At 33.0% G+C, this 25144-nt stretch overlaps 3 protein-coding genes and 1 long non-coding RNA gene across 5 annotated transcripts; all 4 read left to right on the top strand.

The window, feature by feature from the left end:
• Positions 1180–16964, top strand: LOC109349184. The gene is made up of 2 exons (XR_002107929.1): positions 1180–1211; positions 16808–16964. It is a non-coding gene; the product is annotated as an uncharacterized LOC109349184 (long non-coding RNA).
• Positions 5121–6648, top strand: LOC109349182 (F-box/kelch-repeat protein At1g23390-like). Its single transcript, XM_019589891.1, has 2 exons — positions 5121–6404; positions 6578–6648. The coding sequence occupies exon 1, from the start codon at positions 5273–5275 to the stop codon at positions 6401–6403; it is 1131 nt and encodes a 376-aa protein (XP_019445436.1). The 5' UTR covers positions 5121–5272; the 3' UTR covers position 6404; positions 6578–6648.
• Positions 11734–16895, top strand: LOC109349178 (protein NSP-INTERACTING KINASE 3-like). 2 transcript variants are annotated; one of them, XM_019589883.1, is made up of 11 exons: positions 11734–12419; positions 12808–12940; positions 13059–13133; positions 13344–13487; positions 13620–13691; positions 13841–13900; positions 13997–14091; positions 14184–14330; positions 14472–14813; positions 15536–15927; positions 16464–16895. In XM_019589883.1, the coding sequence occupies exons 1-11, from the start codon at positions 12317–12319 to the stop codon at positions 16779–16781; spliced, it is 1881 nt and encodes a 626-aa protein (XP_019445428.1). In that variant the 5' UTR covers positions 11734–12316; the 3' UTR covers positions 16782–16895. The 2 variants fall into 2 exon arrangements, with proteins under 2 accessions (XP_019445428.1, XP_019445429.1); XM_019589884.1 differs by having other exon boundaries at positions 11736–12419; positions 13062–13133.
• LOC109349179 (protein trichome birefringence-like 2) lies at positions 19370–23496 on the top strand. Its single transcript, XM_019589885.1, has 5 exons — positions 19370–20376; positions 21262–21454; positions 21539–21729; positions 22003–22161; positions 22969–23496. Exons 1-5 carry the CDS (start codon positions 19601–19603, stop codon positions 23309–23311), a joined length of 1662 nt encoding a protein of 553 aa, XP_019445430.1. The 5' UTR covers positions 19370–19600; the 3' UTR covers positions 23312–23496.

Here is a 25144-nt window from a genome sequence, read left to right as displayed (position 1 = left end):
TCGAACTGCAACTGCGACGCGACAAGGGTCTATGTTACACTTGTGACGAACAGTTTTCCCTCACACATCGTTGTCCAAACAAACAATATCTATTGCTTCAACTGGACGACATGGAAGCAGGGTTGTGACAATATTGTTACAGATGCCCTCTTAAGATCATTATTCCTGGCTATCTCAGCACCACAATGGGACATTATTCCTAAATTGCGTGAAGCAATTGTTGCTGATTCTAAATTGTCCCACCTACTGGACTCATGTACTCAAGGAAACTCTCCTAACCCACATTACACAGCTCATAATCACTTGTTGTACTGGAAAAAACGCTTGGTCCTTCCTCCCAAGCATTCTCCTATACAACAGGTACTGACTGAATTCCATGCTTCACCAATTGGTGGGCATGCAGGAATAGCTAGGACAATGGCTAGAATTTCGTCCCAGTTTTATTAGTATGGTATGCAGCAGGATATGAAAACATTTGTCCAACAGTGTTTGTTATGTCAACAAGTCAAAAACAATACTTCCTTGCTTGGGGGACTACTTCAACCACTCCCAATTCCAGAGCGCATATGGGAGGATATATCTACGGATTTTATTGTCGGCTTACCTCCTTCCGATGGCTTTACAATGATTATAGTGGTAGTAGACCGTTTATCTAAATAAGGTCACTTTGCCCCATTAAAGACTGATTATACCAGCTACAAGGTATCTGAACTCTTTATGCATTATATTGTTCGTTTACATGGGATGTCAAAGTCGATTGTCTCGGATCGGGATAGAGTTTTTATAAGCAATTTTTGGCAACACTTGTTTAAGTTGAGTGACACAACATTGGCCATGAGTACAGCATACCACCCCAACCCGACGGGCAATCTGAGACACTAAATAAATGTGTGGAAATGTACTTGAGATGTTTCACGATTGAGAATCCAAAAAACTGGAATAAGTTACTCTCATGGGCTGAATTTTGGTACAATATGGCATTCCAAACCAGCAATAGTATGACCCCTTTTCTGGCAGTTTACGGGCGTAAACCCCCCACAATAACCAAGTATTCCCTAGACCTACAAGACCCTTCTTCGCTGCAAGAAGTATTATTGCAACGCGATGTTGTTCTCAATCAGTTGAAAAGAAACTTGCTCAAGGCTCAACACCACATGAAGAAATATGCAGACAAAAAAAGTTTAGCACTGGAATTTAAAATATGGGACCTTGTTCTTGTTAAACTTCAACCTTATAGGTAGCATTCAGTCACCTTGCGAAAGAACCAGAAATTGGGACTCCACTATTTTGGTCTGTTTCCAGTAATACAGAAGGTTGGATTAGTGGCTTACAAATTACTGCTTTCGTCGGCTACCAAAATCCATCCGGTTTTTCATGTGTCCTTGTTAAAGGCATGCAAAGGTGACAATCTATAACAATATGTTCCTCTACCATTGCTAACAGATGCCTTGGGCCCTATTGTCCAACCATCCAAGGTGTTGTAGTCTCGTATAATTTTACGTGGAGCTGGTCGAATTTCCCAAATTCTAGTACAATGGGACATATTGTAACCTCCTAAAACTACTTGGGAGGACCTATCATCCATAAAAGCTGATTATTCTAACTTCAACCTTGAGGAAAATGTTGATTTCGATGGGTGAGGAAATGTTACACATAACGAACAATAGGTGGCAAATACAAGGCGTGCTAATTCTGTTACACAACTGAGACACGTGTTAAGTGGTGAGGAAATCAAGTTGAGCCAGAGGAGTAAGAGAAAGAAAGTCACCACTAAAGCATTGAGAGATTATGTATGGGAAAAGAAGGAAGGAAAAAAGGAAAAGAAGAGGAGAAAAAAAGTACTAACCAATTCTTCTTCTTTGGCCCACTCTATGGGATTCTTCTTCTGCAATCTTCTATTTCTTCTTGTTTCTATTTACTATTCCTACAACACCAACATCATCTAAGTGTTGGTCCTCATCATTGTAAGAAACCCACACATTTACATAATACAAATTACAGGATTCTTTCAGCTATACTTTGTGTATTTACTATCAACATTTGAGTTCCCTTACGGTGTCACATTTTATGAGGGTTCAAATGTTTTTATATTAAAAATTAGTGTAGGATAAATATGTTATTATTTTTTATTCTTTTTTAAATTAATTGTGATATTAATGATTATCTATATACGTATAAATTGTTTGATATTTTATTGATCATAATAATAATTGTTTTATATTATCACATGACTGATGTATAATTGAAATAAGATATGATAAGGTGAGTAAAGTATAAGTTCTTTTAAAACTCATTGCAAAATTGATATAAAAAATAATTGGATTTAAGTTCCTAAAAAATTAAATCCATTTATCATTTATTGTAAAAATAATATAATTAATTTAGATACACATCTTATAAGATTCAGGACAAGCCAAGATATATGTACACAGAAAAAAAGTGATTGATATAAACCATGTTGAATGCATTCAAAAGATTTCTTTGTTGAAGTCCCAGACTGACACTCTCATTTGAAAATCAATACAAAACCCGTATTCATTTTGACCTTTATAAGCCACTAGCGACTCAAGTATTTCAATGTAATAATAACATAAAACAACATAATAAATATTAGGAATAGATGATGGTTCCATTGGTTTATTATGTGTTTAATGCGTGCTAGTAAGAATTTTATAATATCCAACTGAATATAGATGCCCATTCATATTGCATTTATCTAAAAGCGGTTAGTTTCTTGGTTGTGTGGCTAACATCCTACTTTCATAAGAATAGTATTACATATAATTTTTATTACTAGAGAATTTAACGTCAATGCATTTTCGATATATTTTTTTATATTGTACCATTCAATATTTATACGTTATTTATAATTGATTTTTAAATAAAAGTAATATATAATTTTAATTAGATAAAAAATTTGTACTGAAAAAATCAAGTAGGAATTCATTTTTAGATGAAACCCAAAATAACCACCATCATGGTGTAATTTGTAGTTCTCCCTACTTTGCTCTCACTATATTTTAATTTTTACAAAAAAAATCATATATAACTTAATGTTCCTCTCCACCTAATATATATTCATATTATTTTGTTAATTATTTTTTATTCTTACATTATAATTATTAGTCTTTAATGTAGAACATTACACCAATCAAATAAATTCAATTGTATATTACAAATATTTAACACAAAATATTATGTTTGACAACATACAAACTATACATTATAAATGATAGCGAAGCAGGTTAAAACGCTAGTGCTTATAGAAAAAATTCTATTATATCCAAAGTAAAATCTCAATTAACAATTCTTAAATTATTATTATTGCCTTTTGTATTTATTCCCAATAATAAATAAAACATGTGTCACCATCATTCATGATCCTGTCCATGCCTTTATAATAACTTCTTTACTATCAATTTTGTCATGTTCACCATCACTGCCCAACTCTTCCCTTTTTGTACCATCGTCTTTGGTCTGTAAGTTGCTGCCACAAGATAATTGCATTCAAATTTCACTATCATCATCGTAGGCTCTAGGAAAGGATAAATTATTGAATAGTTTATGATCCATATTCTTAACATTATAATGTATTAATAATTTAAAGTTAAATACATTTATTCCAAATTTATGAGACTATTATATTATGTAATAATTTCTCATATCCTAGTCTATATAGTTGAGTGCAATATATATGAGAAAATTAGCTTACAATAAGGCCTACTAATAATTTTGATATATCCAAGTTTATTTATTTCAAAATTATTGATTAACCGTTGGCTTCATTTGTTTAATCAGCATAACTTGATTTATCCACTTCATTTTATAAAGAAATATGATATTTTTCTTCAACTTCTTTCATCTCACTATCTTTATCCTCTTTTTATGCTATTCCAAAGGAAGTAACACCTTTTAGAGTAGATGACTAAACAAACAATCAACTTTTTTAATTTCCCATAAATGAATAGATGAATAATTTTGAGACATTAATATAGTTATTTTTGATAAATTTGAGAATTATTAATTATAATTTCATCATATATAATACAGTGGAGTCCTATTTGAAAAAAGACTTATTCATGTAGCCTAATATGTGGGTATACATTTGTTGTCTCATAATTTATGTCATTCAATGTGTCATGGACTTGTGATTAATCATAAAAAATAGATTTAAATTAAAATTTAATTATTAAGTATTTTTTTGACCAATCATAAACTTATAACACATAAAATGACATAAACTAAACAACAAATGTAATATCCTCACGAACTCAATTGATTCGAAGTATCACTTTTGGGATTGATTAAAGTAAAAGGAAGTCAATCATGAAGGAATCCCCGAAGTTGGTGCGTGGGGCTAAAGTGCTAAACGGTTTTTGTTGAGTGGTGCTAAACGGTTTTTGTTGAGTGGTGCTAAACGGTTTTAATGGGAACGGGATAATATATAAATTTTGATCCCGTTTTTAACACATTTTTTAAAAAAGTTGTACGTTCATCATTGGTTATGAAAATAATGAAATCTATATAAAAATACCTTAAATTTTATATAAATTAATCACCACATAAATATAATTTTAAATTCATAGTAATGAATGCATTTTTAATCTCTGTTTCATACTTACATCAATACTATTTTATTACCATATATAAGGATATTATTACGTTCATGATTTTCAACTCTAAAATTAACATTTTTTTCTTCTGAATCAATTTTATATTTTAATGATGATTTTCTTCATATATTTATGTTGGCTAATATACATTATTATATTGCTAGTAGTAAATGTTTATGATTAATTTTTTTTGGTTTCCCACACGTATTCTCGTACTGAAGGCAATCATGTCCGAGCCGGGTACATCCACAGGTAAGTGGGGCTAACTCTCCTAACGGACATTTTTTCCATCCACAAGACTCAAACCCGAGTTCTTGCTTAAGGGGAATCAAACATGTACCACTTGAACCAACGCCCGTTTATTGTCTATGATTAATTTAATAATATATGAACCAATTCCACTGACTAAAAAAATTTAGGGGGTAATTATAAAAGAAATAGTCTATGAAAACTAATTATAGAATATATAAAGGTTAGGGATAAACAATAGTTATAGAATATTATCATTCAACCAGTTCACTATCTAAAACATATGAGGTGTGACTTACCGATTGGACATTTATGGACCCAACTACTCTTTCAATTATCTTTTCCCACACCTTATAAATCTCTCAAATCCATTCTTTTCCTCTCATCCTTAAAAAAACACAAAACACATTATGGAAGTAAGAGATTTTCAAGAAACACCATTTCACGGAGACATATTAGAGGCCATTTTCTCGCACGTGCCACTCGTTCACCTTTTGGCTGTTTATCACGCGTCAAAATCCTGGAAGCGTGCGGTGTTCTCCTCCCTCGCCCACGTTAATCCAATCAAGCCATGGCTCATTATCCTCACTCAGTGCCCACGCGCCCCTCACCTGATCACAACTCACGCGTACGACCCTCGCTCACACGTGTGGCTGGAGATTAAACAAAAACCGTCGATGGCAATAAAGCATGCCTCAGCCGTTCGATCATCCCACTCCACTCTCCTCTACACTCTCTCCCCCGCCGAGTTCGCATTCTCCCTCGATCCCCTCCATCTCAAATGGCACCACGCGCCACCACCTACCGTGTGGCGCACGGACCCCATCGTTGCGTGCGTGGGGAATCATATAGTAATAGCAGGCGGCGCGTGTGACTTCGAGGACGACCCGCTCGCGGTGGAGGCATACGACATAGTGAAAAACGCGTGGGCCACGTGTCAATCCATGCCAGAGCTGCTTAAAGGCTCAACAGCATCAACGTGGCTCTCCGTCGCAGTCGTCGGAGACACCATGTACCTGACGGAGAAATATTCCGGCATGACATACACTTTCAATCCCATTGCTAATCTCTGGAACGGACCGTTCGATCTGCGACCCGATCAGAGCGTGATGTTCTGCGTCACTGGAACCCTAAGGAAGCGATTGGCGGTGGTGGGAATTGTGGAGGAAGGGGAGAACGTGAAGGGGGTGAAGATTTGGGTAGTGGAGGGAGAATTAGGTTCGGGAACGGTGATGGAGGAATTGAGTGAGATGCCGAAGGAGATGGTGGAGAAGGTAATGGGAGGTTCGGAGTTTGGTTTGGGTTCGGTTGTGGTGACTTGGGTTGGGGATTTTGTGTACGTGTGGAACTCGATTAAGGGGAAGGAGGTGATGATGTGTGAGGTTGTGAATGGTGGCGCGAGTGAGTGGAAGAGTGTGAAGAATGTTGCTGTGAACGAGAGGACACGGATGAAGAGGGTGGTGTTAAGTGGTGCTGATGTGTGCTTCCAGAATCTTCTAAGGGAAAGTGGGAATTTGCATGAAAGTAACGTGATTGGATAAAATATTTTAAGGAAAATAATATATCATCACACTAATCCTCATAATCATAAGAAAATGACATATGTCATAAAATGATATTTTATTTATTAGTGATTGATTTAAGTGACATATCTCTCTTTGTTGTTTGTTGTGAATAAAATGATTAGTATGAGGATTTAGTATGATAATATTACTAATGCTTTAAACTTTCTTCTCACTATAATGTGTTTTTTAGTGTTTCTATAATAAGGAAGGTTTACGGCCAAAGTTTTGGTTTAGTAGGAGAATGTTCTGATGATTAAAATGTCAAGAGTATAATTTCTGTGGTGATACTTGTTGGTAGGAGCAACCACAAAACTTGAAAGAGATTAGTTCATTACCCTTAAATGGTCAAGAGATACTTTTGATAATAATAATAATAAATAAAAAGTTTCATTTTGGAAAATGTATAAATCATAAAATGTATTTAAAATAATATGTTGTGATACTTTTATTATTTTATATACAACAAAACAAAAATATAAAGAATAAATTTCCTCTTAGGATCATTCTTCTTAAAATAATGGTTTGTGTTGCTTTAACTAGTGATGTGTATGAGGATTGGTTAAGGAAAATAACAAAAATAATTAGTGTTGGAAAAGTTTACCATATTTATCTGTTTTTGGATTTCTTTTCCGGGTCTGAAATTTGATAATTCGAAGAGCGTTGTACCGCATCGTGAAGCTTACAGATTTGGTGTTCACATTTGTATGGTGATTTTAGTGAGGTTGATTATTATACCCAGGACTTGTAAACATTAGTAATATTTTGGGATGTCCTAAAATATTACTAATGTTTGGTTCGGATAAAAGTGTTAGATGAATTTCGGGCCTATTTTACTTCGGGCTTCGAGGCTCAAATATTTGAAGACGAGGCCTGTATCAAAAAAAGCATTGCATTTTCCTGAACTCAGGTTTCAAGGGATTGTTCCTTTAAACGCTAATGATGTTTTAGGAACTGAAGTAAAGTGGGCATAATGAAAAATGGGAGTAAGGATCCTCCCCATCAAATATAATACAATAACATATAAAATACAGCACACTTAAAAATGGATAGCTCTTACTTGGAAAACCTTGAATAGCCTTTCTATAAGTGGTGGATACCACACCCCTTCATTCTGTTGTAGAGTAATATGCTGACTTTTGAGGGATCTTTAGGGTAGGAGTGGCATGAGTTGAGTATCTTTCATAAGTAGTTATAGGTATCTTGCTTTAAAGTTTTGCAATCAAATCTTATGGTCCTCTTCAGTGCTTGTATAGGAATGTGGGTATATTTGTACAAAACATATATTTTTAGAAAAAAAATAAACATTTAATATGTTACTAGCAATACATTTTTAATACATTTTAACTCCTTGTAGTCTTGTACTTAGACCTTAGTACTGAGGTTAAGGAACAAATATTGTTCAATAGTTTAGACATAATGACCTAAATTTATATGAGTAGCAACTTATAATACTCTCACCACTATATATTTATTTTAAAATTATTAATATACCATTAACAATTTGATTTATGGTTAGTATAAAGGGGAGATGTAATCCTCTAGTGGTTGATCTCAAATATGCATTTTCCAGATAATGATATGTTGTCCTAAGTATATTCTAAATCATCTACTAAACTAATGAAAATATATTATGTAAGATAAAAAATTAAGTATTCATTATTTTCTATTTTCTTTATCATTATTATTGGTTTAAGACATACTTTAAGACATTATACCATTTTCCACTTTCAATTCCCGAAGCTCGGACCTTGGATTGGTGTTTCTCTGAGTTGTATTGACCACATTCCACTTGTTTAAACTTTAAAGCAAAGTTAAAACTTAAAAATACAGTAAGGAATATTCAGCTTTCCCAATGCGACAAAAATGCCCTTGGAGTTGGGTTTATAAAGTATTGGGCATTTCAAACATTATGATTGTGTGTATTAATTAATCTCTCCGATGTTATTAAACAACTACTAATTGCATATTTTTCTTAAAAATATGAATTATTAAACTCCCCCAACTAGTAGCTGTGCCTAATAGGAAAAGCTGTTGTGGTTGGCTCCCAACCACATTGTACCACACTACCACCTTATCTTTTAAGGGACAAACAAAAATCTGTCTAGTGCACGTGTATGCATAAAAACAGAGAAACTGCACTGAGGAAAATAACTGAAAAATACATTTTTAGTGTTAGATAAAAAATGCATATATTCCGTTGGTTAATATTATTAATTAACCATATGATGATTTCAGTTTTGAAGAAAAATATGTCAAGATAGGTGGCTAAATGCTAATTCAACGCAAGCATGTGTCTAAAATTAAAATGAGTGAAAAAGATTTAACTGAAACACTGATACACCGATAGTGTAATAATTTTTTATATTATTAATACATCATTCATTATTTATGTTTAATTATTATTGACTTTTAAATATAAATGAATTGTAGATAATATATTGTCTATGTATAAATCTTTATACTAACAATATATAAATATTACATTTTTTAACTCATCATTCTAACATGAATCAGGTGGCAATTATCATAGGGTGATATATGTATGTGTGTGTGAAGATCCAGAAAGAAATATGATGGGTTTTGAAGTAAGAACCCAATTTACCTTGTTTAACTATAATTCCTAATACTCTTACTATTATGATGTTAATTTTGTAAGTACAAGACTAATTACCAACTAATTAAGAAGACTTATTATTATGTTTTTACTATAAATTTTAGGATAAACTCGTATACAGTGTGCTTGAATATAAATTGAGAAAATAAGTGTGTGATATTCCTTATATCATTAGAGGTAGAGATATGATGCCATTCAATTAATCATATGAAGTTGGATACAAAATGTTCCAATTTGATATATTAATATTAATATATAAAGAATAAAGTTAAATGGAATATTGCTTCATATTAATCACACATCCAGCAAATCCAATAACACCTATATACTAACTTTTCATATTACTTTTGTTAGATCTTGTAAGTACTGTTGAACAACTTTTGATAACATGATGCTGCAAATAAATTATTTTAATTTTTAATCGGATATAATATAAACATAGATAATACCTAAAAACAGATATTTGAAGAAGTTTTTTTATTTAACTAAAAACATTCTCTCACTTTATATGTAATGAACTAATTCATTTTGGGTATATGATTGTCTTCTCAATAACATTTTTTATCAATTTGAAAATTTAGTATATTATTATACAACTAAACCGACATTTTATAAGAAACTTATAGTGAAAAGTAACGTTAAAGATTTATATATTTCAAATGAAAGTTTAATATGTCTGACAGCTTTTACACAATTAACATAATCCATTATTTATATATATATATATATATATAACTTTAGTTATTTAAGAGTTAATAATAATAACAATTAACTAAAATAATATAAAATATCTTACAAACTGAAATTTCATAAATATCAATCTCTTTAAAAAAATATATATTAAAAATATATAAATATATTATAATAAACATATTTCATGATAATTTTAAAGTAATTAATAGTAAATTTTAAATGTTATAATAAAAATAATTTAGAAAAAAATGAGGATAAAAAAGGAATGAAAACAGTATAATCCAAAAAAGGGCCATACAGGCGAAGGCATGAGTGGATGTCGGCATTTTAGAGATTCCAATCTCACGCTATCCAATAAAGAATAACCATGTCTCTTTTCTTTCCCGCCCCTGCACCCTAGGCGTATTTTAGCTCACCCTTGCTTTCTTTCCGTCAATTATATAATTACATAAGTAAATTACTATTTTTAAGCAAGTGTCATCATTAACATTGCATCACATCTTATGTCCTGTTACCAAAAATAAAAGAGAAAAACGATTTTACCAAAAAAAAATAAAAAATAGAGAGGAGAGAAAGTGAAATTCCCACTGTTTAATAAGTGATGTTTGATATGTATGTACTATGTACTTACTCATTGCTACTGGTATCTGAAATCTGAATGTGCAAGAAAAGGAGGAATGTGGTTTTAATTTATAGCCACATGATAAATATAAGGAATAATGCTATATGTAGAGAAAGGGTATAATGCATTCCATGTACTATTATATAGATTTAATTTATAGACAGACCGTGACCATCCATGTGTAGTTCTGCACAGTTATGTACCATTGTCACTTTAGGACTATAGACTTAGTGTATTTGAAAATGCAAGCATTAATGTATAATTTCCTAATATGTACATACGTAAAATCAACCATTTAAATAACTTGGATATATTCATTGGTTTTTGGTAATGTTTGACAAGGTAGACACATATTATAATTTTAATCAAAACTCATGTTCATAATTTTTTGTTTTGTAAATATAACTGTTAATTTTGTATAGATTCTATATTTATGCAAAATTAATGGACATTATTATATAGAGAGACAATATCTTAATCTGGAATAATCATTCTAATTTTATTTTTTTACCAATTATCTTCACATATTGAAGGTAGATATTTATATGAAGTAAACATGAGGCGCAGTTTAGCGTGGTGGGTCACGCTTCTGGTGGTGAAAGCAGAATGTGTTTTGTTTCATAGTTCCCATATTGATATTGAATTTATCAAATTCTGATAAAGTTATATTTTCAAGCCAAAAGCAAACAAAGAGGGAGACAATCCTACCACGTGACTTGTCAAAAACTTGCCAGCAACTTTTCCTATTTATTTTTTCATTACATTATTGCTCCAAATACCATTCCCCTTCTTCTCTCTCATCAATCCCACACATACCTTCACTTCAACCAATCAATCACACTTTATTTTTTATTCCAACAATACTATATATACTAATTTAAAATGAATTGTTTAACAAGAGCTAGCGCAGTGTGTTAAGAAAAATAGTATAACTCAATAAGAATGTTTTTGTTTTCATCTAATTATAATGTATAGATATAAATTATATATATTAATAATAATTTTTTTGCATCGATAATAAATATATATTAAAAATACTATATTATGAGAGCAACGTCTAAATCTCTGTATCCAAATAAAAGTGGAATTAGCTCTGTAACTTAAGATTATGAAGAATAAATTTAAACATTGATAAAATTTAACAATTAAATTATTTTAAAATACAGCAAACACATATATAATAAAATTAGAAATTAAAAAAATACTTCTACATTTTTAACCATAAAAGTGATATGTATTTTTATTCAAAGAAAAACATTTTTTTTACAATTATTCCTTGAACTGTTTTTTAAGAAAAGTAGTAAAACTTTGGTTACTGGTTATGCATCTACATTTGTGTCCACTTTGCCTTTTTTTTGTTTTGTCCGTTGTTTGGTTCCTGGTTGTAAGTATGTTTCTTGCACCTAAGCTCTTTTTTATTCTCTGCAACTGGTAAAGTAAGAAGAAGATAATGGTAGTGGAGGAATCAACAGAGAAGGGGTAGAAACCAAAGACAAAACTCACATGAACTAGTGAGAATTGTCCAAGCCTTATTACAGTAACCAAAACCAAGGGCTCACATATCTCAAGGATCTCAGAATTTCAGGCTACAAGTTCTGCTAGTTCTATTAAAGTTTTGCTCTTTTTTAGTGCTTTGCTCTGTTGTTATCATACACTGCTCATTTGTCTTTGTTGGATTCAAATTCTTCATTACCAAGTTGCTTCTGTGGTGGAAAAGAAGCAATCTTGGCATCTGGGGTGTGCTTGTTTAGTGTTCATTGAATTGGTTCTTTAGGAAAGTTACTGTTTTTGGTGAAAGTGGGAATCTGATTCCAAAGAGTGGCTCTTGTTTGGATCAGGTGATACAGACTTGACCTTTCTTTGTGAGAATGTCGAGTCCAATTGTTAATTAAGGTGGCTTTCAGCACTAGCTACTACTAGTTGTTCAAGGAACATAGAGTTGCTGAATTGAGAGTAGAGTATGGAACTTACTGGGTTAGTTCTCTGGCTACTGTGTTTGCTTCTTCTTATGCTGATGGAGGTGTCTTTTGCTGCTCTTTCTCCTTCTGGCATAAATTATGAAGGTTAATTTTAACTTTCTTGGGTTATTTTTCTTCATTTTATTCACTATGGTCTTTGGTTAAACCTGTGAAGAGAAAGAATGTAAAATGATATTGGTCAATTTAATTATGCTGGGAAACAATTAGGCCTGGTAGCTGCATTTTCACTTGCTACTTCCTTTTGGTTTTCCTGAAGAACCCAAGCACCACCTAATGACCTATAACATAGTGGCAGAGAACTTAATAATATTGATTTCCCTTCCCCTTATACCCCTCCCCAGGTTATATTTCTTAGGGTAGGCCCTCCCTTGTGTTTTTTTTTCCTCATCCTTTTTTTATCATTATTTGTGTCCTTGAAAAATGAGAGAATTTTCTGAAGAAAGTTGTCCTCTTCTGTTTCTTCCTTGAACAGTTGTAGCTCTGATGGGAATAAAGAATAACTTGGTTGATCCACACAATGTCCTGGAGAATTGGGATAGTAATTCTGTTGATCCATGTAGCTGGAGGATGATTACTTGTACTCCTGATGGCTATGTTTCTGCATTGTAAGTTGTTTAGATTTTTAAGTATTTTTTGAAAGTGGCAAACAAGCTTAAAGATATCTTCATGAAAATGAACCAAATAACTTCTGCTAGTTTGATTTTCACTTAAAGTATTTTTTAGCAGGGGATTGCCTAGTCAGAATTTGTCTGGTACACTATCTCCTTGGATTGGAAACCTTACTAACTTACAATCTGTGTAAGTCAATGCTAATTTTTGTGAAGGTTCTTCATATCTCAGTTTTGGCATTAGTTCCTGGGTTCCTATTGGTTGACTCCATCCTTTTTCAAATTTGTTCTTTAGACTCATGCATGCTTCCCAAATAATTGTACATATTGATGCTTCCCGAATAAGCAGACAAAGCAAAGCCAATTGCATCGATGCTTAAATAGTTGCACACTTACGCAGGTTGCTTCAGAATAATGACATTTCTGGCCGGATACCCGCTGCAATAGGAAGCCTGGAAAAGCTTCAGACACTTGACCTTTCCAGTAACACATTTAGTGGTGAGATACCGAGTTCTTTTGGAGGCCTGAAGAACCTGAATTATTTGTAAGTTTCCAAAGTGTTTATATCTCAGATATGTTAACTGCTGCTGAGTTGAGCTTAATACTTTGCTTCAATGCTGTCTTATTATGAAATTGGGTTTCTCATTTCATTTAAATCATCACTTCTGCGTTCTAGGAGGTTGAATAATAACAGCCTTACAGGAGCCTGCCCTCAGTCTCTTAGCAACATCGGAGGTCTAACCCTTGTGTAGGTCTTTATTAACTTATAGCCCTAATTTTTTTTCCAATTTTTTCCGCTTCATTCGTTATACCCAAAAACCTCAAGAGAAGATTTAAAGCTTTGATATCTCCATATTAAATGGTATATTAACTATTATGAATTGAAAATGTTTGTAGGGACCTCTCATACAATAATCTTAGTGGATCCTTTCCAAGAATATCAGCAAGAACATTAAAGTAAGCTCACTTTGTGTTTCCTGTTGTCTTAAGTCCTATATTCAAGTTTACAACAAAGTGGCGTAGGTAATTTATTGCTCAATTGTTTACTTCCAGAATTGTGGGTAACCCATTAATTTGTGGTCCAAAAGAAAGCAACTGTTCTACTGTTTTACCAGAGCCACTTTCCTTCCCACCAGACGCACTAAGAGGTGTTAAAGACTTCTATCTTTCTACTACATTTTCGTTACATTTTTCTAAAAAAATTATGACATACTTGGATGTGGTAATTTTGGTTGTCTAGGCCAACCAGACTCGGGTAAAAAAGGCCACCATGTAGCAGTTGCTTTTGGTGCAAGCTTTGGGGCTGCTTTTGTCGTTGTGATTGTTGTTGCGTTTCTTGTTTGGTGGCGGTACAGACACAACCAGCAGATATTTTTTGATGTTAATGGTTAGTCATTTCTAAAGCATACCCCAAGATCTTTGATATTTGGTTTACAGTTATCTGATACTGGAGTATAGTTGTGTTTTTTTAATCTTTTGGGCTATACTTTATTCAATGCATTTTCAGTAAAATTCTGTAACTTGGCAGAGCAATATGACCCTGAGGTGCGCCTTGGTCATTTGAAAAGATTTTCATTCAAAGAGCTTCGAGCTGCAACAAACCATTTCAACTCGAAGAATATTCTAGGAAGAGGTGGCTTCGGAATAGTTTACAAGGCATCCTTGAATGATGGATCTATTGTGGCTGTCAAAAGGTTGAAGGACTATAATGCAGCTGGTGGTGAGATCCAATTTCAGACTGAAGTTGAGACAATAAGTTTGGCTGTCCACCGGAATCTTCTGAGGCTTTGTGGGTTTTGCAGTACTCAGAATGAAAGGCTCCTTGTATATCCATATATGTCTAATGGCAGTGTTGCCTCTAGATTAAAAGGTTAGCTCATTGGATTTTTCATTATGAGTGCTGGTTTTATCTTCTGTACCAATGTTAATCTTGCTATTTGTTTAGCTTACCTGTATCTAAGCCAATGAACTTAATATGCAAAATGGTCAGTTGATCATGTATGTATTGGATGCATTTACTTCGTCACATCGATAAAAACAATATTCACTGCAATTATATCCACAAGAGAAGGATGCATGCTTTATGTTCCATGGCTTCTTGACCTCCATCCACCGCTACTTCATTACTACTAAGTATCAAACAGAAAAGTGTTTCTTGTTCTGATCGAAACTTTCTCATTCTTTGTATTTTATAACCAGCATACTGGGATGACCAGCTCTCTGACCTAGTACTACCATCTGTAGAATCATGAAGAGTCTGATGTGCATTCCAAATTATCCCTTCCTAGCTTCCTACATTCTATACTAGCATTGTAAAATAAACACAGATTATCTTTACTAGCTGAACATGCTTAAAAAGTCTGCTATCACACACTTGTTTGAGAGAACTTTTATGCCAAGTTACTGTTCAGTCACATATTACCTATTGCTTGTCTTCTATACAAGTGTCTTTCTTCTCACTTACTGTTTTATGTTTTGTTTGCTATACAGCCGTTTTCTTAAGTTGCTTAGGATTGTTAATTACTCTAATTCCTCAAGAGTCAAAGATCATTTGAAAATGTACTTAACCTTGGTTTTGGATTTACATATCAGATTACATTCATGGTCAGCCAGCGTTAGATTGGACAAGACGGAAGAGGATAGCTTTAGGTACAGCAAGAGGGTTGGTTTATTTGCATGAGCAATGTGACCCTAAAATTATTCACCGTGATGTCAAAGCGGCCAACATATTGCTAGACGAAGACTTTGAAGCAGTTGTTGGTGATTTCGGTTTAGCTAAGCTACTGGATCACAGAGATTCTCATGTGACCACTGCTGTGCGTGGTACTGTTGGTCACATTGCTCCAGAGTACCTATCCACAGGTCAGTCATCAGAAAAGACTGATGTGTTTGGCTTTGGAATCTTGCTGCTTGAGCTGATCACAGGTCACAAGGCCGTTGATTTTGGACGAGCAGCAAACCAGAAAGGTGTAATGCTTGATTGGGTATACCCTCCTTCTCTCCTATATATATCTTTTCTCCTTAGTTTAGCACATAAAACTTATAATTCTAGAAGTATACTTATTTCCACAACTTACAATGCTTTGTACAATGAATGATCTATTGGCGTACTGAACAAAATTCCACTCATATGACACAGCTTGTGTTCCTTGAAATTTTAATCAGATTTTTGGTGCTTCTCTTTTTAATAGTGATAGAGCAATATCGTATTAGGATTAGTTAGAAGACCGTTGAAGTCAAGTATGCGCTGGACCTAAGATTTATTAAATAGATAAAGTTGTTACAAGAGATAATATAAAAATAAAATATAACTGGAGATGGAATGATAATTTAACTTAGATAAAACATAACTGAAGAAGATATACTCAAGATATTTGCTGACAGATAGGAGCTGTTATTCAAAAAATGGGCTACTTAAACAACATTTTTTAAATCTTCTTTTAGTAGTTGTGTTTAAAAGATGAGTTACTCTTCTCCAATCACAATTATTTTGTTTTTTCGCGAATCAAAAAACTTTCAGGTTAAGAAGCTCCACCATGATGGAAGATTGAGTCAAATGGTAGATAAAGATATTAAGGACAACTTTGTCATGGTTGAGTTGGAAGAAATGGTTCAGGTTGCACTCTTGTGCACACAATTTAATCCTTCATACCGTCCCAAGATGTCGGAAGTATTAAAGATGTTGGAAGGGGATGGCTTAGCCGAGAGATGGGAGGCTTCGCATAAGGTTGAAACACCAAGGTTTCGGTCTTGCGAAAACCCTCCTCAAAGATACTCAGATTATATAGAGGAATCTTCACTCATAGTAGAAGCTATGGAGCTCTCTGGCCCTAGGTGAATTGCACCTTGGTTTTTCCACTATAGCTCATTGTTGTCAATGGCTATGTAATGCTAAATGCTTGTATTAATCTGTAAAAAGAAAAGGGGAAAGTCATGTATAAGAATCTTCTTTGTTGGAATGTTGATTTAGTCGTTTCAATTATTTTTTTAAAATCAATGATACAAATTCTATGTAGTTGCACTGAATCTGTTCTTGATGTTTGTCTTGTTGGTCAAGTAATCCCATATAGCCAACCGGGTTTTGTTGTCTTTAAAACTCAAAATAAGACTCTACTAATGTGAGGTTGATGAACTACAAGCTAGATGTTATAATCACCTTAATTTGTTGAAGTTCATTAATTAATGTTTATGTTCTCTAGCCTATAAGTTGTTTCCATGTTTCATGGTTCATATTAAGCCACCTACATGTGAATGCAATAAAACTATAAGTTTAAACTGTTTTAATCAAATATTTCTTTGTTTCTGTTTCATGGTGTACCATAGGTATCTAAGGTGGATAGAGATTACTCATCCCAAATGGTGTTACACTCCATATTCCAAGTCAATCATAACACTTCTTTTTATTACTTTTTGTTTTTTAAGAATTTTCTTTTATTCATTTGTCGAAATATAATTGGTTTGGGACAAAGAATGAGACACCGTCGGAGACGGGTGATCTTGTCCGATGCTAAAGGTTTTTTAAGGTGTTAAAAATGAATACATCAATACTGAACAAATTCAAAAGGGAAGATAAGTAGTAGAGAAAAATCCCATCTTCATACTAAAAATGATGTAGTATAAAATAAAACCCATAAAAATCTTTCCTAGGTAACTGTAGAAATCAATAAGAAATGTCAAATTGATAATTAAACATGAATATTTTATGATAATAATAATAATGTATAAAAATCATATACTTTAGTGTATACATTTCTTTCTTTTTAGGTTCATATACAAAAACAATTTAGATCTCAACTAAACCCAACGCAACCAGGGAGGAAGTCAGGCACGCAGTGAACGATGATTGAGACATTGAGTGATACTCTGATCATGTTAATGTTTATTATCATTATATCATGAACGTAATCGGTGCTACGCAATAATGCAATATAGCGTCATACAAAGAACACGAACACAAACAACAAATTATTACATGTTCTATAATTAGTAATAATTACAATCAAATCTTAATTACTGATATATTAATGATTTAAATTTAAATAGATTTATTTTAAATTAATGATCAAAATGAGACCATTGATGCAACACATGTGTCATTGATCGATTTAATAATTTATGCTAGAACATGTGCCTCCGATACTCATTGAAGTCACTGCTAATGCCTAATAGGCTATACCAAAACTCAAAACTTTGTTCTCTTATGGAACTGCCATTTATTCCTTAGTGCCCTTTTCTGCATTCACGTAACTACCCTTTAGCCTCTCCACTTATTTGTCAAACAATCTGTCAAGAGCCTACATTACGCTGGATTCGACATACTCTTAATAACCAAGTCAAGTTAAGTTAAGGCTTTTTAAGAAGCCTTTTCAACTTAAAAGAAATCAGACTTTAAGTCTTCTAATATGTTATTTAATTATTAAAATTATTTTATATGAAATTTCCATATAAAAATATTTTAAAATATATATATTTTTGTTGTTGAGTTAGATATGTCTATTTGTAAGTGAATATATTAACATATTTAAAAACAAATTATATTGATTTATTTAACAGTCTAATAAAAAAATATGATTAAATATCACATCAAATTTTTAAATAGATTAGGTGCTGGTATTTTTTTAATCATGTCAAAATCACCCTCGTTGAATCTTGGAAAGCCTGTTTTTCACTTACTGAGTTCCTCTTCATTATTGAAAAATTTATTACTATATTCAAATTATGACACATAAGACTAATTGTTTCAATGATTTAGATCAGTATTTATTTTTCAATTATTTTTTAAAATATTATATTTCTCTCACCGTACTGAACCGAGAGATTCCAATTCTGTTTTAACTTGTTTCGCTGGTTACATTAACGTGGTGATTGGTCCGTTGCTAGTTGCTACTACTGCTTTGGAGAATGAAACTGAATTTGGTTAGATACATGTTACAAACTTACTTCTACAGGCTGCTACGAGGGTACACATACACGTTACTAACTTACTTCTACAGCCAATAAGCAAGACTTTTATTTTACCATCTATCTAGACTTAAAGGTTCATAAAAAATAACATAAATACTACATAAGGGTCTATTTACATAAGGTATGTCAGTGACATAAAATTAATTTGATAACGATATAAATGAACAGATATAGATAAGTTTTCACGAAGCTTTCTTTCTACATCGCATATTGGACAACTTTTAACTTCGGTTTGAACTTAAAAACAAATAAAAAGTTTGAATTAGAAAAACAACTTAACTTACGGGTTAACCTATTTAAGAAATGAAAACGGAATCATCTTACATTTGATAACAATTCACAACCACTATAACTAATTATAGTTTGATGATAATTAGGTCCTACAATTTAGGACTAACTGTTAATAATTATAAGTTTTTAACCCTATCTTCCATACCTCAAAATTCAATCCCTTTCAACATTAGTCATGCATCTATTTCAATTTAAATTATTGATCAAATGATTTTTCTATTTTCACATACCTTACTTTTACTACTACTATCATGTCTATGCTTCTCTCTCTTTCATTGCCTGTGTGAAGTGGAGGAATCCTTTTTTTGCATCCCATTCCAAAACGACACAGCATAACACACTAATCTCTGAATCCTGAAGCAAACACGTTGTTCTATCTTCTTCTAGTTAGATTTGTTATGCATGTTCATGATCTTAATCATGGACTCTTACTTCTTTAAGAAACTTACATTCTCTGAAAACTTTGTGTCTCATAGAAGAATATTGCTTTCTGGGTTTAGTTTAGGCGTTGGTGCTTCCCTTTTATTTCTTACTCTTCTTTTCTTTAATAGTTCCCTCAATGTTCTCCGTGGATCTACTACTTCCCTTGCTAATTCCTCGTTTTCCTCTTGGCCATTTTCATTTTCATCTCACCCTTTTTCCTCTTCTTCCCTCACCAATGCTTCTTCTGTGAGTTGGGTTAAAGAAAAAGGGAAAATAAGTGAAGTCAATGCGTCAAGGGAGGGTTTTGACAATACCCATTTGAGTAATTCCACTGAGAATCATGGTAATGCAACCTTGCATGATGAAGAACAACGTTTTCCAAAACTAAATTCCTCGGATCCTACTAATGGGGTTGTAAAAAATGTAACCTTGATGGCTGCAAAAACAAGGGTTTCAGATGAAGTGGGGACAGAGAAAACTATGGAAGGAGAGTTGCATGAAGGAGATTTGGTTAAGAAGAATGGTGTAACTGTCATTGGTCATGATGCTGATTCAAAAGAGAAGAAAATGCATGTTGGGTTAAATGGGAAGTGTAACATCTTTGATGGTAAGTGGGTGAAAGATGATTCAAAGCCATACTATCCCTTAGGTTCTTGTCCCTATATTGATAGAGATTTTGATTGTAACCTTAATGGGAGACCTGATAGTGAATATGTGAAATGGAAATGGCAGCCAAATGGGTGTGACATTCCAAGGTATGATTATTGATTACTGTTTTTAACTAATAGCCTAGAAAATATTATTCATCCAAAATAGGAAAATAAATAAATGCAAGTTGCTTATATTCTTATTAGAATAGGGAATGAGAAAGATTTAATTTGATTATAATATATGGCAATAAATTAATTGAAGAATGAAAGCTTGCATGTAGACAATATTCTTCTGAATATAAAATTGTAATTGGGTCCTCCTGAGTGATTAGAAAATGGAAAGGGGTGTGTTACTATGGAAAAACGGTAGTTGCATTTCCTTTGTTTGGGTTATTAATAACGTAAGGGAGAGGTAAATGGTCATAGTCAGTCTTAGGTGTTATATTGAGTTAAATGGTATTACTTCACTTGCAACATAGTTCCTGGTTAAATGTATGATTCAGTTCTTAAATTATGCAAGCTCATTTCATGCATACCCACGAGAATAGCAAAAGGACAATGTGAAATGACTCTGTGATTTTAAGGAGTGAATGATACATTAAATTAAATAATTGGCTAAACTGCTAGTTAGTTGAATGAAACAATGGGAAATGTTCCCTTACCATCCTTTACCCTACAATGCCTCCAAATACCCCTCATTCAAACAAACTTTCTTTAGGAATGTTCATAATGTTTAGTAGGCTTTTGATTTTATCAATTAACAAATGGGAATATGGGATCCACTGGTTTGCCTGTATAGAAATACTCTAACCAGAGTCTGTGAAACTCATGGGAGGAGGGGGATTAAACGTTTTTTACACTGAGAATACTTCACTTTTTTCTCAGTTTTGATTTACCGTCATTTACATGTAAGCATTCTGGTGGGAGTTATTTCAAACTAAAGTAGATATAAATGCCTTGTATATTCATTAACTATTTATATCATCTCAGTCTGAATGCAACTGATTTTCTGGAGAGGTTGCGAGGACAGAAGCTGGTTTTTGTGGGGGATTCACTGAATAGGAACATGTGGGAATCCTTGGTATGTATCCTACGTCAAAGCATCGAGGACAAGAAACGTGTTTTTGAAATTTCAGGGAAAAGTGAATTTAAGAAGAAAGGTGTCTATGCTTTTAGATTTGAGGCAAGTTTTCGGTAAACTAAGATTTTGCATTCTAAAAACCTTGAAATGTTATCTCATTGAAATTTTCATTTTCTGTATTTATAGGATTATAATTGTTCAGTAGATTTTGTTGGTTCACCATTCATTGTTCAAGAGTCAACTTTCAAAGGCATAAATGGGTCATTAGAGACATTAAGATTGGATTTGATGGACCAGACAACTTCCATGTATCATGATGCCGATATCATAGTCTTCAATACAGGCCATTGGTGGACTCATGAGAAAACATCGAAGGGGTGAGTTCAGTCCATTTTCTATGTAATCATTGTCTATGCTTAAAAGTTGTCCTGAAAAGTGCTGCATGAAGATGAATGAAAACAGAATTTTAGCATGATATTTAATTCAAGTTCATGCATACCATATTATCATATGCAATTTTGTAATGTGAGGTTGCCTTTCCATTCATGATATCAACCATTGTTGTTGCTTTTCTGCCGCATTACTGTTTTTACTCATGAGCATTTGGATGTAAGGTTTTTAAACTTTGCTGTCATGTGGTATTTCTATAGAGAAGACTATTATCAAGAAGGGAACCATGTATACCCAAGACTCAAGGTTCTGAATGCATATACGAGGGCTTTGACCACTTGGGCTAAATGGATTGACAACAATATTGATGCCAGTCGAACTCAGGTTTTCTTTAGAGGATACTCAGTCACCCATTTCAGGTATCGTTCTTTTAAATACCTTCCGAGTTTGATTGTGTCTGCACTTGCTACTTTCACTTCCTTGTCACGTAGGCTCTTATATTAGTTCAAGTAACTATGTGACTGGAAATTTATGTATTATGTGAAACTAGACATGCAAACTTACCAAGGTTCTTTCTCTCTGATATTGACTATTATTGTGTTCATTTGCCCTTCTAAAAACCTGTTTATATATATTCATGAACGTGCATGGGTCTTTTGTTGGAAGTTTCCGCAGTGTAGTATACTTTGATCTTTTGAAGTCTGAACAATATTGCACGAGATCGATTTAGCTATTGCAAAAGTCTGGGGATATAAACAGAATTTTCTTGCTTGTTTAATTTAAATAAGGTCAACAGTTGATAGTCTAGTTATTATGATCATCTTTTAGCTACTTCACCAGGATTTTTGAGAAAAACCATATCATGTAGTCGATCAAGTGTCAGTAATACAGTGTGAGCTTGCATTCAATAATTGATGTTGTAGTCAACTTAGTCAATAGCTAATCCTAGAATATTAATAACTCTTGAAATAATATTGGGTACTTGTTAACCTCTTACTATATTAGTTATCTATTTTATCTGAACTAACAACTTATCAATAAAATAAACCACTTACCATTTTTTCCATTTAACTTGACTACTAGCATGAATGGTCTCATAATGGTAATTAAGATGTCCAAAATGAGTAAATGGGTGATCTCAATTGTATACATTAGCAATGTACTGATTCATATTCATCTTGTTTGCCTTCATCATTAAATTCTTATACTGCATTACATGGTTTCAGAGGTGGGCAATGGAATTCAGGAGGACAGTGCAACAAAGAAACCGAGCCGATATTTAACGGAACTCACCTACGGAAATATCCATCGAAAATGAGGGCTTTAGATAATATCATCCCAAAGATGAAAACTCCAGTGATATATATGAACATAAGTAGGCTTACAGATTACAGAAAAGATGGGCATCCGTCTATATACAGAATGGAATATAAGACAGCAGAAGAACGAGCCTCTGCTGAGTTACACCAAGATTGCAGTCATTGGTGCTTGCCAGGAGTACCAGATACTTGGAATGAATTATTTTATGCTTCTCTCTTAAAATATGGAAAAGGCAGTTGGAAAACCTGAGCAACCTTCCTTATAAGTGTTCCGAAACTGATTTCGGATTCCTTCTTTATACATATGTTTAGTTTCAAAGAGTGTATATTCCTTAGTTTCCCTTTAGGGAGCAAGTACATCATGATGTGTCTTGATTTATAGTTTGTGAAGAAGATTAATTAGAGTGACAAGTTTATGTGTATGTTCTGTGTTCATCTACTTTGCAAGCATATTTGTCATACTTTGAATACTACAAAAGTGCTGTACAAATTGCCTATCTTTTCTGTCATTGAGGTCTTAGCACGAGATGGAAAGGTGGCACCTTTTTAATTTGGCCATTACTAAAATATTACCATAAAAAGATAATCACCATTAAGCAAATAAATAAGCCAAAATAAAGCTGAATAGACATAGCAGTACCCTCCACGTAAAACACATGTTTCTTAAACGACCATTTGATGATATGGTCAATGATCCTCATTGAAGTACTAAATTTCCGTTGGTTATCTTCAACATTGAAATATTGCAGTTCAAAGGAGACACAACAAGACCTTTGTTGAAATTGTTTTGATTATTAACTTCAACCTGAGATTCTTAAGCAGACACAGTCTATCTATTATATGCACTTAAATTAAAAGTTGATCTGTGAAAAGTTATTTTTCTCATAGATAAACTGCATTTCTAACATGTCCCACACAATCTTGCACATATCAACTATTAATTTGAGTACCTAATTACCTATGATATATCGTGTCTACCTAAGAATTTTTTTACCTTTGTATTAGTTTGAGACATGCAAACTTTGTTTTTTAAGATGCTTTTTATGTGAAGAGCCAGGGGTTAAGATCACTATTGAGTATTGACTCCAACAACCTTCCATAGAGGGCTCCGAAGCTTTCCTAGTTAAGTTCAATGGAATACAATCTAAAAGACTAAAACTTTAAGGAACTAAAATGCTACTATTCTTTAGTGATAGCTCAACACAAACAAGCTTATACTAATAGGAAAAAAAAGAACATAGACACAGGTAAAGAAGGGACAAGAATGAAGAGAGAAACAGAATCTAATAAGCTGCAAATTGAAGTTGGTAACTTCTCAAAAGAAGGCCTTTTTTGTTTATTACATTCTGATGAAACAAGAAGAACTATAATAAAGGGATACATAGATAAAGATTAGAGCCATAAGGACCCTAATGGAGTCCATGCCTTTTTGTGACTTGCCGGTTTGCTGAGGCTGTAGCCAAAGAAAGCCTTTGCTCCATTGGAGAATGCTTATATGCATCTGCTAGTCATAGAGAATGTTTTTTTGTATACATATCTCTTGGTGATTAGAGAAGCCAATAGCTAAGCCCAAACAAACTATTGGAAGTGGTGTAGTGTGAGGGGTGAGGACCCTCTCACTTCTAATCCATGCTTCTTCAAGAACCATGGAAGGATTTTTGCCAAAACAGATCCATGCTTCTATCAAATGATGATAAATTGGTTTTGGAGGATTTCCAAAGGGCTACGTAGAAAGCTAGTGCTAGTGGAGAAGTTAGTCTCTGACCATTGCTTTAAATAGTGCCATCTATTCCTTATATAAATAAAGAATAAAGTATCTCCTAGTACAAAGAGATGAATATTATCTTATATAGCCAATAAAATCATGACATGTGTTCAGTTTAATTATTTTTTATAAAATCATTTCTAAAATCAAACAAAATAATACACATATCATATTTTTACTAACTAAAAGAAATAAATTATATCCAAATATTAGGTTTTATATAGAGAGGAAATCTCATGTCTAAAATATGTTCATTTTCAATACAAGCTATCTTTATGTCTTTAACCAACGCACTTAGGTCAATTGTTAAGATTTTTC

Source organism: Lupinus angustifolius, chromosome LG06 (assembly GCF_001865875.1).
Source record: "Lupinus angustifolius cultivar Tanjil chromosome LG06, LupAngTanjil_v1.0, whole genome shotgun sequence".
NCBI classification, from domain to species: Eukaryota; Viridiplantae; Streptophyta; class Magnoliopsida; order Fabales; family Fabaceae; genus Lupinus; species Lupinus angustifolius.
The sequence above is the reverse complement of the archived record's forward strand: the minus strand, read 5'-3'. Positions and strand labels throughout refer to the sequence as shown.